This window comes from Sebastes fasciatus, chromosome 2 (assembly GCF_043250625.1).
Source record: "Sebastes fasciatus isolate fSebFas1 chromosome 2, fSebFas1.pri, whole genome shotgun sequence".
Taxonomy (NCBI): Eukaryota; Metazoa; Chordata; class Actinopteri; order Perciformes; family Sebastidae; genus Sebastes; species Sebastes fasciatus.
Genome location: NC_133796.1, coordinates 10,909,989 through 10,924,373, shown reverse-complemented (window position 1 = coordinate 10,924,373; position 14,385 = coordinate 10,909,989). Strand labels below are relative to the sequence as shown.

Below are 14,385 nucleotides of genomic sequence, written 5' to 3'. Positions count from 1 at the left end.
ATACACTACTTATTCCTCTCGTAAAGACATTTCTGTTATTCAAGGGACTAGTGGCAGTTAAAGTGGGATCTGAATTGAGGTGTGGAACAATCGGACTTCGAGGGGCCCAACTATACGCAAACATGTCCACAATGCAAATCACCAACGTATATAGATAATACAGCCACAAAGGAAACGAGCATTTCAACGTCGTAACAGCTGCGTTTTCTATCTCGTTGAAGGAGGTATAGACGTGAGAAATGGGGAAACTACAAATAAGATCTATGACACAATTGACACTTGTAAATTATAAAATTAAGACTAATGGAAATGTATCCAATGTTGGATATGTAACATACATTTGAACAGGTTTGATGCTAGAAAAACTGTGTTTAGTTAAAAATAAATAGCTCTTCCAAATGTTTTCAAGCCATGGGACAACCGGGCTCCATTTAAAAGAAGTTTGGTCCAAGTATTCTCCATCTAGGATATTAGTGTGGCATATACTTGACCCAAACTAACAATGTAGAGTGAAAATGTAACTATCAATGTAAACCATTCTAGGGATGCACCGATACCGGATCTGATATTGGGCCGATACTGACTCAAACAGTTGGATCGGGTGACAATGGGGCCATATTCAATTCAATTCTATGTTTATATACTATATACATTATGGACTGGAATTTTAATTTCTGTTTAAATTTTGACCAATTTGTTGCTGCATTAAAAAGGAATTGTAAATTCTGTAAATTTTTGAAGATTTTTTACAGAGTTGTTGGTGATTTATTATTTTAATAATAAATAACAATTCACAAAAATGTATATATATGTATTTATTTGTTACATTTTGTTTAACAAAGTTAAGAAAGCTATGATTAAGTCAAGCCTGATGTTGCCTCACACATAAAAGAATGATCCCAGTCACATCCACACAGTGAGGCATACAGCTTATTAATTAAACACTGGTATCGGATCGGTACTCGGTATCTGCCGATACCATCACAACATCATCATCATCATCTCACATTTTAAATCCAATGTGGTAAACACTTCATATACAGTAAAGTATGGATTTCACACATTGCCAGGAAAAGCAGAGCTAGACATCATGGCTAAAGCTGCATGCTAACTCTGTCATGGACAGGAAACGTTATCGTATTGAGTTAACGTGCGGTCAAGCCAGCCGTCACACGCATTTCCATGGTCAAAGCAGCCGACGCTACAACTGTAGAGCACCCATATACTGACATTTATGTTAAATGCATTCAAACGGCCCCGATGGCGCTGACCATGGATGTAGAAAGACAACGGAGCTGATGGGAGAGCTAGAGACGGACTTGGCGAAGTTCGCAGAAGTATACATGTGTTACTACGTCTGGTTTTCAAAATAAAGTGTTAACAAAGAGAATTGTATATACAAAATACATATAAAGAAATAAGATTGATTAGATTATATTAACCAGAAGTATAAAACATTACAAGTCCCTTATAAATTAAAAAGGAAATATCACTAATTTGTGAGGGAAATGTCTTTATTCTTTCATTTTTGGGTTGCTGGAAAAATTAAATAATGCCTGACAGTGACTGATATATTTGACTTCAGGACATCTCTGACTACATAGATGTTGAAAATCAAACATTTCACTCTATCAATTTAGATATTTTCCTAAGTCAAAGTCCCTAGAAGTGTATGATTCAACTTTTTCCCCATGGTCTAGTGTTAAAAAAGTTAACAAAAATCGCAATAAATCGCTATCTCGAATCGCAATACATATCGAATTGGCACCCAAGTATCGTGATATCGAATCGGGAGATCTGTGAATCGTCCCAGCCCTACCACACACTGCCATTAGTACTGTGTTTGACCAGGCCACGGTGTGGCCGAGGTGAGGGGACTGGACACACACCAAGAGAAGCGTCCTCCCGTCTGCCAGCAGCAGATGTGCCCTTTGGGACTCAGACAAATAAAATAAAGTGTCTCTGCCTGCACCAGCGAGCCCTCCCATCCAGCTCCTCCCATTCAGGCCCTTTGGCTTTTTTCTTTTACGGCCCCTGCGACACCGAGTGAAATGAATTGAAAGATCACCAATCAGGGGCCCTGACTACAACACGGACACCCACCCACCCACCCCCGTCAAGCCCCCTGTCTCTTGTTGGGAGCCCCCGGTGGGAATGTTCACTGTTTGAAGAGTTAACTCTTTAATTCCGTCTGGAATGTTTCCTCTGGGTGGGGCAGCGTAGTGTAGTGTGTTGGGCCAGACCACTAACCCCTCTTCTCCTTCCACAGTATCTCCTCCCCCCCCCCCCCCCTTCATCTAGCTACTAAATTCAATACCTCTATTTCTGGGCAGGGGGAATCGTCCACATGTAGCTGTTAAGAGCAGGTCAGCAGAAAATGAAGCTTGGTCTACACCAGCACGATTACACCTTACACTCCCAATTCAGATATATCTGAAATTGTCATTTGCATGTGAAAAATTTCCCACCCACACTCATTTAATAGATGTTTCCCATCCACACTAATGTACCAAAAACATAGAAAGTTGTTATAATCTCAGTTGAGCAAGTTCAGGTCACTTGAGCTGGCAGTGTTACACTTATGCACATGACAAACTGGCATCAAAAAGTAGTAAGCATTGCAACACTACTATGCCATATTGGAGATTTTCAGTTTATCCAGATTAATATTTGGTGGCTGCCAAAAATGTCACCAGCTTAGTTTTAAAATGAATGTATCATAATGTGGTCATTGTCATACACAGTAGGGCTGCAACTAATGAGTATTTTCAATGTCAGTTAATCTGTTGATTATTTTCTCGATTAATTGATTAGTTGTTTGGTCTATAAAATGTCAGAAAGTGGTGAAAAATGACGATCAGTTTTTTTGTTTTTTTTGTCCACAACTGAAAGATATTCAGTTTACGGTCATAGAGGACTAAAGAAACCAGAAAATATTCACATTGAAGAAGCTAAAATCTTCTCAAAAAATGAGTCAAACCGATTTATCGATTATCAAAATACTTGGCTATTATTTTAATTGTTGACAACTAATCAATTAATCTTTGACGTTCTAATACACAGCTCACAGGCTTGGCTATTTGGATGAATATTTTGATATTGAATTTCATAACAAAATTGTATTACTTCACTTTTGACCTTTCATATGGGACTATTTTTAAATACAACAGACAATTCAAATGAAGTTAAATGTTCCAATACCACCTATACACCAACTCTACTGGAAACTGGAATAGCAAAATATAATTACGCATCACTAATTGTGCAGTCGTAGGCCCTCATTTTGTTTCCATCCTGACACAAATTCAGCCGTCGCCATACCAGTCGGGCTACATTAAGCACAACGTAGCATCAATCAGAAAAATGCCATTAAAGAAGGCAATCCAGAGTTAAAAGCCCGGTCGCCTCCATCCGACCCAACCAGCCAAGGCCTGCTGTTAATGAGGCAAAGCAAGGTTCACACAGCATTGAACTACAAACACAAACTGAAAAAATCCCACAGCAGCACACCATATAAATGAATGTGAAAACACTACACCTCTGTTCATAATGCTACCAAAACCCACCCCTCAAAGAGAGGGTTTTGAGAGTTTAGAACTTAATAGAAAAAGACATGCAAAAGTAAAATAATAACTGAAATAAAGTGCTTTTAGTTTTTATAAAGCCTAAACTAAACAGGCGGATCACTTAAAAGCACATTTTTTTTAATTAATTGAAGTGCTTGTTGCACAAACCTGAATGCAAAACAACAATAAAATGCAAATCTTTTAACTCTGTCTGTTCTAGCAAACAGTGCACGTGTCACATTCATGTTGTAGTTGTTCTGGTTGAACAACATGAAAACAGGAATAGAGAAAGAAATAGCATGTCAAAAATATTGAGGAGAATTTCCGCCCGGTGAGCTAAAAATAAAGTTAAAATCAGACACCTTATGGACAGCCTTATCTGTGTTGAGATCAGTGTTGTAGCTCAGGGGGGGGATTTGGAAATGAGGTTAACCATTTAGAGTCCTGGCCATTCATCACAAATGTCATTAGTAATATAATTTTGTAGTCATGAAGTCATCCAGATGATAAAGAACCTGGTGAGGAATTAAAATGACTCACATTCAGAAGAAGTAATGAAGAAAAATTTAAAAGAGCGTTAATAAATGTAAGTGAGTGTGCATCAGGAATGCATGTAAAAAGGAAATGTATTAGTGCTCCATTTAGATTAAAATGACATATTCCTTGACACATAAGGTCAAGGAATCCCAATTTTACAAGACATTCAATTTTCATCTTGGTGGTCAAATATCCTCAAATGTGGGAACCACTGAACTGTCAAACAAAAGAAGCTTGAATAAGGAAATTTAAGAATTTATCGGCACTTAAACTGTGCTAAACAATAACTGATGTACTGACTTAATGTGCAGACTTGGTCCTTCTCTGCAACGTTCTTTGATTCTTGGTTCAAACATGTAAAACAATGTATTCATTGTGATATGAAAGCATTGTTGTCAGTGTTCACAGCAGAAATGAGCAGTCAGGGTTGAGGTTTTCAATTCCTCTTGTAGCTCAACAGAGAAAATACAGGTTTCACACATTACAGTCGAGCTAGTTGTTCTGAACAAGCACTGCGACATGTTTTAATGGCCCTCAGCCTTCCTCATTGTTTCTCATCTGAATTACCTCCATTTGCATGCGGTTTGTACAAATAGGGGTCAGACGGTAATTCCAGCCTTATTACATCAGCCTAACAGGAAGTCCAGTAAACAGTATAAGACTAAGTACACCATTTAAAACCCACTGACAGTTATGGCATGTGAGACACCAACATATCATTCAGAAAGCAGAAATCAGGTCAGGTTGGCATATATGGAGCATGCACATCAGGCAGCGAGGCGCTCCGGCTCCCGCCGAGACACTACGGAGAGACATGATGATACTGTTGTACGCTTCTCACACAACCAGTGGCCTTCCCAACAACACTGCAGCGGGTGGGCTGATTCACCAGGGCAGATTTGTTCCACATTCCACTGTCAAAATGAAAACATGAGTCCATCTGCTAACTACAATGTCCTCCTCACTTATCATAAATGAACCATAAACGAGTCCAAACATTCCAGCCTCTAAAAGCTCAAACACAATCCTTATTGATCTCTGCGCTGCAGCCGTGCAGCTCCCCACTTCCTGGCTGATGTGTTGCTGGGGCGACAGCTAAATTATGCAACAGCGCTGGCTCAACAGACAGGCTTCAGTGCTCGAGCAGCAGAAGCAGGGCTTCAAGGGTGGCAAATGATGGCAGGGCTCAGCAGGAACAGATGCCTCGTCACCTCCAGAAACCAGATTTGGACCACTGCGGTCTGTTTGCCTTTGTTGGACAACACTAATGTGTCAAATGTATCCGTCACCCAAGCTGTAGACTAGCTGTGCCTTCTTCTGTTCTGCCCAGGCAAATAAGAGTACTGCATTTGCACTGATTTACTTAGTGTGACATGATGAAACAACAACGTTTTCCATATTGTCCTGACCTGGTTTGCAGCATTTCCTCATTAAAAACCTCTCTGATCCGACCCAAATGACAAACTATAAATCTAATCAGGCTGTAGGGGGTAATTATCCAGCCTCTTGTAATTGAGCCTTCTAAATACGTTACCTTGCGCAATCAAAAGCTAAGTAAGTATTGCGATTGTACACGAATTGTGATTAGATATTAGGATTTATTGCAATTTTTGTTAACTTTTTTAACACTATACAATGGGAAAAGTTGAAACATACACTTCTAGGGAATTTTACTTTGTAGTCAGAGATGTCATGAAGTCAAATATATCATTCATTGTCAGGAATTATTAATGTATTTTGTATGTACAGTTTCCTTTGTTAACACCTTATTTTGAAAACAAGACGTAGTCGCACGTGTATGAAGTGTAAGAAATGCGAGTGACGGCTGGCTTGACCGCACGTTTCCTGTCCATGACAGAGTTAGCTCTGCTTTTCCTGGCAATGTGTGAAACCCACAGTGTTTCCATACTTTACTGTCTGTGTAGTGTTTACCACTTTGGATTTAACAGGTGCAGGTCATATCCACATGGACCCTCCGCTGTTTTCTGCTTTCTCGTTACGACCGACTGCGGTTTGTTTTGGTTGACGGATACAGAACGGATATGATGTCACGTTACTCGGGCTACAACAATAAAAGCGGTGACTTCCTACATATAGATTCAAATGAAGCAATTTTATCAATTCTGGTATTAAAAAATATATTTCAAATTCATAAAAATAAAATAAAAAATGCATTGCATAGGTGAATAGATTTTTTTCCCCACCCCTAATAATGTGGTTCATTGAATCATGGGATATCATTACACAACACCAACGCACCACCCCAATAAGAAACAATTTTAATGTGGCCAACAATCTGTCAACGTGATGCCTAATTACAAGCCTGGCAAGTACTCCTAAAACATATTATTCAGCCCTGCGATGTGATGAGAGAGAAGTACTCATATCGGTTTCTATGTCTTCTAGCCTTGTCATCACTCTCCCTCTGTGATCACAGCAATTTAAATGCAGACATGCTCTGCTCACTGCCTCCACTTTGACTCATTTGTCACAAGACAGAGTTGCCCAGGAACAAACGGCATTTGAACATAAAACTTCTAAACCTGTGGAAAGAAAGCCACTGCTCCCACACACCACCTGTAGCATACCACAGACCACCTCTCAGTTTCAACATCCAGCCAATCCAACTGAAGCGCTGTCATCAGCGATATAGTGCGACATAAGACACAATCTGTGTTCTGCGGGCATGATTAAAACTATTAATCACAGAGGGATTATCGCAAGGAGTGGAGGGGTCTATGGACGTGTGCGTGTGTGAGCCGGAGGGGTGGGGATGTGGGGGGCGGGGGGGTGGATTACAGGGGTCATGCAGCCTCTGTCCCACTACGGTGGAGGCCAAAGTGCTGAGGCCGGCCGGCTGCCCACCCTGGTTCTCTCTTTCTCCACGCGACGCCTTTGTCCATCCCCTTGTTTGACAATTATTTACTCTGCTGTTTAGGACGGGGCTGAGGTCACCACACATACATCACTGACACGAAAACACTGGCTACCCGTGTCTGTCCACCCCCATCTGACCTGTACAGGCCCTCACCACTCATATACACTCAAAACACTTAGGAGTACAGGACTACAAGACAGACTAATCAAACGGCTGTCAGTCAAGTGTTGCTGCTGGCATACAACTAAACATTACCTTGTTACTACAGCGATATGCAATGGTTGTTTGTTCTTATTCTGCAGTATGTCACTCATGTTCCACCCGCTGTTTAGGACCTACGTCTGACCTTTGCAATAATAGTTGCTTCAAATGTGGGTGAACTAGCAAATGGACATTATTATTATGTTTGTGGTCACAGCATTTACACGCAGGGTGCTTTGTTTAAAAGCCTCCTCCTAATGTGACGGGCTACATAAAATGTAAATGTTAATGGTCTTCCGTACATTTGTTTCTTCTAGCTAGCCATCCCATCTCTCCTCTGTCACTGCTTTTAGGACATAATAAATGTGCTCCTCCCTACATTATTATAGAGGGGGGAGTGGGAGGTCGGTATTTGCGGCATCTGCCTGGCTCGTCTCTGGCCTCTCGAAGACAATGACATCAAAAAAAAAAAAAAAAAAAAAAAACAGTTCCCCTGCCTCCACTGTCCCCCTCCCCCTACAGCGGTGCAACCTGAAACTGCCTGAAGAGATGAGCCGTCATTAAATACTGCAGAGCTGACATAATGACAGGAAAGATAAAAGAGAGGAAACAAAAAAAAAGGCCAGACCAATTCTCGTCCCATAATGCCTCCCCCAACCCCCAGGCTCGGCCCGCCTCTCCCTAATAAAAGACACCGGGCTACAGATAGGCCACTGGTCAGCTACAACTTTGGCTGCTGTGATCTTCTGTTCTGACATCGTTCACACAAGAGCCTGGCCATCTCGCAGTATAATACTACTCCACTCTTTCTGACACTTATGGGAACAATAAGCAGCTCAAACAATGCAATGAAACTCCATATCATACAATATTCATAATCAAGTGATGTTTTTAATCATCTCCAGCAGATCTGTGGGAGGGCAGAAACTCTAGATTATATACAATAAGACTACTACTGCTCCTCCTCCCACCTCTTTACTACTGCCTTACCTAAATTTGGAAATGTGGTCAAGAGAAGCACCATTCAAAGACATTTGCCTTTAAATAGAGAGTAATAAAATCCAGACACATGATAGTGCGGCATCGAGCTCCGATATGTCCTCTGACACTGCCCACTCTTGTGCAACTAAGGCTTTTTATATCACCCACATGCTGCTGAGCTCTCTTTAACCTGCTATGTCCAGAGCTATGATGCTAAACCACATGTAGCTCGGCTCGCTTCCCAGTTGGCATTCCAGCGTTTTGTAACACTGTGCTGAGGCAATATTTACCTCCAAGGGAAAGTGCACTTGGCACACAGCCGAAACTCTTGGGTTGGGGGGTAGGGGGGGGTGACAGGTTGCTACTGTGTGTACTACATCCAAACTTCCCACCCACCCAAAATCCTCGTGCTGACCCGGCCAACCACCCACAGCCTCACAGCAGCAGTCCTGCCCTGGCTCACTCCGCTACCTGGATCAGAGCCAAACCAGAGGCTGAGCAAAGCGCCAAGAGGGACGGAGAGCGAGAGAGACACACACACACACACACACACACACACACACACTGAATGTGAGCGCAGAGGGAGAGAACTAGTGCGAACACATTGCGCCCCAGCCTGGCCCTCTGCCAGGACTCACTTAGGAGGATTTTTAGCCACAAAAGCCAATCAGCGGTCATTCATCCACAGAGATTTGAATTGTCTCTCAAATATACTGCTGGAGAGATTTGTCACAAAATCAAGATTAAGCAGTCGCGCACAGCAGGGGGGCCTGGACTGAGAAATCAAACCCAACGGGAGAGTGATGAACAGCGAAAGGCCTTACTCCTTCGGGTAACAATGAACAGTGTTTGGATTATGCAGCTCCGTGTTGACTAAATATACGTAAAGATCTGACATTTTTTTCAGACAGATATGCTTGGCAGAGGAAAATCTTCATATATATATAGTGTCCAAAAATCATTCTCAAAAGAGTAATCCTGCTTTATACACATGACAATGTTTGAAAGGTAACTTTCGGAAGACATAATTGGACCAAAACAAGACTTGAAGTAATAAGGAGGAAATGGGGTGGCTAGGAGCCAAAGCAGGGCACTAACCTGTCTGAAGTGATCGTCTAATCCCCAGTCGGCCTGTCCGTTTGGAGAGGTAGCAGAGTGAGGCCCCGCTGGAGACAGGCCCTCGTCAGGTTCCTGCTTCACTCTGATAGGTGGGGATGCAGCCCTCTGGGGGGCCGACGCGGAGTAACTGCCGTACGGACGGGCCGGGATGCGGGACGCACTCTGCTGCAAAGCGAGGGTCTGCTTGCGGAGGAACTCCAGACCGCTGGCACTTGCCTCATCCTCGTCACTGCCCTCGTCCCCCTCCATCATCTCATTGTCGTCGTCCTCATCCCCAGAATACCGGCCTCTGTCCTCGTCATCCTCTCTTTCCGAGTCCACGCTGCTCTGATTGGAGACCCTGGGAGGCAACCCGACACCAGGGACAACTCCAGCCAGGCCTTTGCCCATGAAGCTGGCCCCAGAAGCCCGGGCAGCCGCCAGGATGGCCTGCTGGGCGGCTACCTGCTGGGCATACATGATGTGGGCCTCTCGCAGCTTCCTCTCCTTGCGCTCCATTTCCAGCCGGGCCTGCTGCTGGCGCTGGAGCTGCTCCATTACCGCCTCCAGCTTCATCCCCCCTGTAGAGGCGCTCTGAGGAAAGGCCACACCAGGCTCCTGAGACATGCTGGGCTGTGGGAGGAAGAGAAGCAGTCGTGGATGACATACTGAAATCTAATTACCCCTTTATCTCATTATACAAGGATGAAATAAGACACGAGTAAGGCACATGCACGAAAATAAATAAATGATTAAAGCTACACTTGAAACGAAAGATGCCTGATTTTAATACAATAACATGATAATCCAACCATATCATTTCCACCAGTAGTAAAAACTTGCTAAATTGTAACTCCTTGCTCTCAGTCACTTTAGTCAATGTTTGAACAGGGTGAGTGAGCCAAAAGTTAGAAAATCTTCAGCATCACAGCAGTGAAACTAAACTATACTTATATGAACAAAGAAAATTATGTATCCTCCCTTGTGTGTTAGGCTCTCAACTTTTAGCATGAGTAAAAGCAGAAACAATGAAGCAGGAAAAGTCACTAAAACTGACAGCTATGTCACCAGGCACATTACAAAGCTGCCCTTGCAACCCTGAAGAACACTTTTAAAGTTTTAGGGAGTGCACACAGGTATCACAGCTACACTTTAAAACATTTAAGACACCACAGCAGCCAACCACGAAAGACTCGTAAAAAACATAAAAATGTTAGTTATTCACTTGAAGTATTACACTGTGGCTTATTGTAGGAGTAAGTTAGTACAGTGGTTTCTCATAGCAAACTCCTTTTATACACTTTATCAAAGCAAGGGGTGAATAATTGGCCCCAAATATTGCGTTTTTTAGCAAGGAGAGTAAAATGGCAATACATCTAAACTATACTTATATGAACAAAGAAAAATATGTATCCTCCCTTGTGTGTTCTCAAGGCTCTCAACTTTTAGCAAACAAACAATGAAGCAGGAAAAATCACTAAAACTGTCAGTAATGTCACCAGGCACATTACAAAGCTGCCAAACCAAACATTTGCAAAAAAAAAGGACTAAAGCAACCCTGAAGAACACTTTAGGAGTAAGTTAATACAGTGCTTTCTCATAGCAAACTCCTATTATACACTTTATCAAAGCAAGGGGGTGAATAATTGGCCCCAAATATATTGCGTTTTTAGCAAAGACAGGACAGTAAAATGATCATTCATATCAACTAGCAGCTAAATAGTGTTCAAACTAGTTAACGTCAGCTAGTTTGACCTGTTGGGGAGATGAACTGCTTCCATATAAGCCTTCAGCAAAAAAGTGTTAATTGAAAAAGAAAGGTAAGCTGACCTCCAGGCTTTTAGCATGAGTAAAAGCAGAAACAATGAAGCAGAAAAAAATCCCTAAAACTGACAGCAATGTCACCAGGCACATTACGAGGTTTTAGGGAGTGCACACAGGTATCACAGCTACACTTTAAAAGACTCTTTGGTGATACCAGAGGAGAAAAACACATCAAAATGTTAGTTATTCACTTGAAGTATTACACTGTGGCTTATTGTAAGAGTAAGTTAATACAGTGATCTCTCATAGCAAACTCATATTTCACTTTATCAAAGCAAGGGGTGAATAATTGGCCCCATATATTGTGTTTTTTAGCAAGGACAGGACAGTAAAATGGTCATTCATATCAACTAGCAGCTAAATAGTGTTCAAACTGATGAACTGCTTCCATATAAGCCTTCAGCAAGAAAGAGTTAAATGAAAAAAAAAGATAAACTGACCTCCAGACATATTAATAAGGCTTTTAGCATGTTTAAAAGCAGAAACAATGAAGCAGAGAAAAATCACTAAAACTGACAGCTATGTCACCAGGCACATTACAAAGCTGCCAAACCAAACATTTGCAAAAAAAAAGGACTAAAGCAACCCTGAAGAACACTTTCAAGTTTTTAGGGAGTGCACACAGGTATCCCAGCTACACTTTAAAGACTCTTTGGTGATACCAGAGGAGAAAAACACATACAAATGTTAGTTATTCACTTGAAGTATTACACTGTGGCTTATTGTAGGAGTAAGTTAGTCCAGTGATTTCTCATAGCAAACTCCTATTATACACTTTATCAAAGCAAGGAGGTGAATAATTGGTCCCAAATATATTGTGTTTTTTTAGCAAAGACAGGACAGTAAAATGGTCATTCATATCAACTAGCAGCTAAATAGTGTTCAAACTGATGAACTGCTTCCATATAAGCCTTCAGCAAGAAAGAGTTAAATGAAAAGGAAGGTAAACTGAACTCCAGACATATTAATAAGGCTTTTAACATGAGAAAAAGCAGAAACAATGAAGCAGAAAAAAACACTAAAACTGACAGTAATGTCACCAGGCACATTACAAAAACAGTAGAATGGTCATTCATATAACTAACTAGCAGCTAAATAGTGTTCAAACTGATGAACTGCTTCCATATAGCCTTCAGCAAGAAAGTGTTAAATGAAAAAGAAAGGTAAACTAAACTGCAGATATATAAATAAGGCAAACAAACCACTAAAAGTGAAAAGAAATGAGTTAAAACTGTTAAACGGATACACCTTTTCCGCATTTAGATAGCGAGCTCGCTGCCACATCCTCATCAGAAATAGACCTTAACAACATTATGCGTTTCACACAAATAAGCCAAAACTAGCATGTTAAGTAGTAAATAAGTTAGGCATTTTTTTCTAAACATGTATTACAGTGTTGACAAGATTGCAAAGTTAAAATAAGTATAAAAATAAATAAAAAAACCTACCATACGGTCAAATTAGCTGTGAAAACTTCTTCTTTCAGACAGTCAAACTGCGTCTTTTTGAAGTTTTTTTGTTATTTCTAGCTCGTCCCAGATGAGAGAAATGTAAAAAGCATTACCGCGACTCACCATTTGTGCCTTACTACTGCTTGAATTGTCCACCATCCCTCCTTCCTTCCTTCCTTCCTTCCTTCCTCGGTCTTTCTCGTCCTTCCCTCCTCTCAGGTTTGTGGCTCTTCGTTCAAACAACTTGTAAACACGCGCAGAGGAGATACTGTGCATGCACCGTAAACACGCACCGAGCGACGTAAAAACACGCACAGACACACCGACCGACAGATCCTCCAGCAGTAGAATAATAATAATGACGCTCCTGCTGCTGCTGCTGTGCTCTCTTCTTCTTCTTTTTTTCCTCCACCCAGTGATTTTCGTGATTTTTTTCCTTCTTTTAATAGAAAAGCGGACCGAGTGGAAAATGGCCCGGTCTCATATCTCTGCTGCTGCTGAGAGGTAACTCCCTTCACTCCCTTCTTTTTTTTTTTTTTTTTTTTTCCTCCCCTTCAATTGACACCCCCCGCATGGAGACACACAGCAGCATTTAGACCCGCCCAGCAGACACAGCAACAAGTCTCATTCACAGCCTTTTCACTTCCATATGACACTCTTATTAAAGTAGATTTACCTATAATTTATTCATTATCTTCATTTTATAATATAGCATTTAGTTTGGTTGGATGTCTGTGCAAGAAGTAGTAGTAGTAGAAGCATAAAGCAAAAGTATATATATATATATATATATATATATATATATAAGGTGCAGTAGTAGTACCATAAAGCAAAAGTATACCCAGATATATAAATATACTTTTGCTTTATGCTACTACTACTGCATCTATATTATAAATACTATAATATAGTATTTAGTTTGGATGTCTGTGCAAGATGCAGTAGTAGTAGTAGCATAAAGCAAAATTATATTTATATATATATGTTTCAAAGCTTTTTAAATAACAAACTAGTAAGTTCTCTGAATGCTAAATTTCAATTATGATGCAATGTTTAAATTAAATAATACAAAAACCATATGACACTCTTATTAAAGTAGATTTTACCTTTAATGTATTCATTATCTTCATTTTATAATATAGTATTTAGTTTGGTTGGATGTCTGTGCAAGAAACAGTAGTAGTAGCATAAAGAAAAAGTATAAATATATGTTTCAAAGCTTTTTAAATAACAAACTAGTCGTTTCTCTGAATGCTAAATTTCAATTATGATGCAATGTTTAAATTAAATAATACAAAAACCATATGACACTCTTATTAAAGTAGATTTACCTATAATTTATTCTTTATTTTCATTTTATAATATAGCATTTAGTTTGGTTGGAAAATTAAAATGCCTTTATTTTACGTGGCAATAATTGTTTAAAATGACCATTTTGCCATGTAAAATAAAGGCATTTTAATTTTGTTCAAACACTACAGTGTGCCTTGGATTATTTTTGAGGGAGACTTGCATTTTGTACTTTTTTCCACCCATGCAATGAACCCTTCACAAGATCGAATGAGCCCAATACACCTGAAGGATCCAAAGAGCACCTGTATGTGATTACCACAGAGACCCAGCAGCGCTTCTACTCCATTGTTTTCAAAGTATTTAGTTTGGTTGGATGTAGATGTTTGTGCAAGAAGTAGTAGTAGTAGTAGTAGTAGTAGTAGCATAAAGCAAAAATATATATATGTTTCAAAGCGTTTTAAATAATAAACTAGTTATTTCTCTTAATGCTAAATTACATGGCAGGGATTATGATGCAATGTTTTTAAATTAAATAATACAACAAGTGCAGTAGGTA

The 14,385-nt window shown here is 40.4% G+C and overlaps 1 protein-coding gene across 3 annotated transcripts in view; it reads right to left on the bottom strand.

Moving 5' to 3' along the window:
- LOC141783932 (AT-rich interactive domain-containing protein 3B) overlaps positions 1 to 13,093 on the bottom strand; it is a 62,810-nt gene extending 49,717 nt beyond the window's left edge. Inside the window, exons 1-2 of one of the 3 annotated variants that reach the window (XM_074661545.1) lie at positions 12,660 to 13,093; positions 9,262 to 9,894 (exon numbers count right to left, since the gene is read on the bottom strand). In XM_074661545.1, coding sequence (XP_074517646.1) covers positions 9,262 to 9,894; positions 12,660 to 12,812 — 786 coding nt within the window. In that variant the 5' untranslated portion in view covers positions 12,813 to 13,093. Of the gene's footprint in view, positions 1 to 9,261; positions 9,895 to 12,533 lie in introns of all 3 variants that reach the window. The other 2 variants (XM_074661537.1, XM_074661555.1) reach the window with 2 other exon arrangements.
- Positions 13,094 to 14,385: the final 1,292 nt, after the last annotated feature.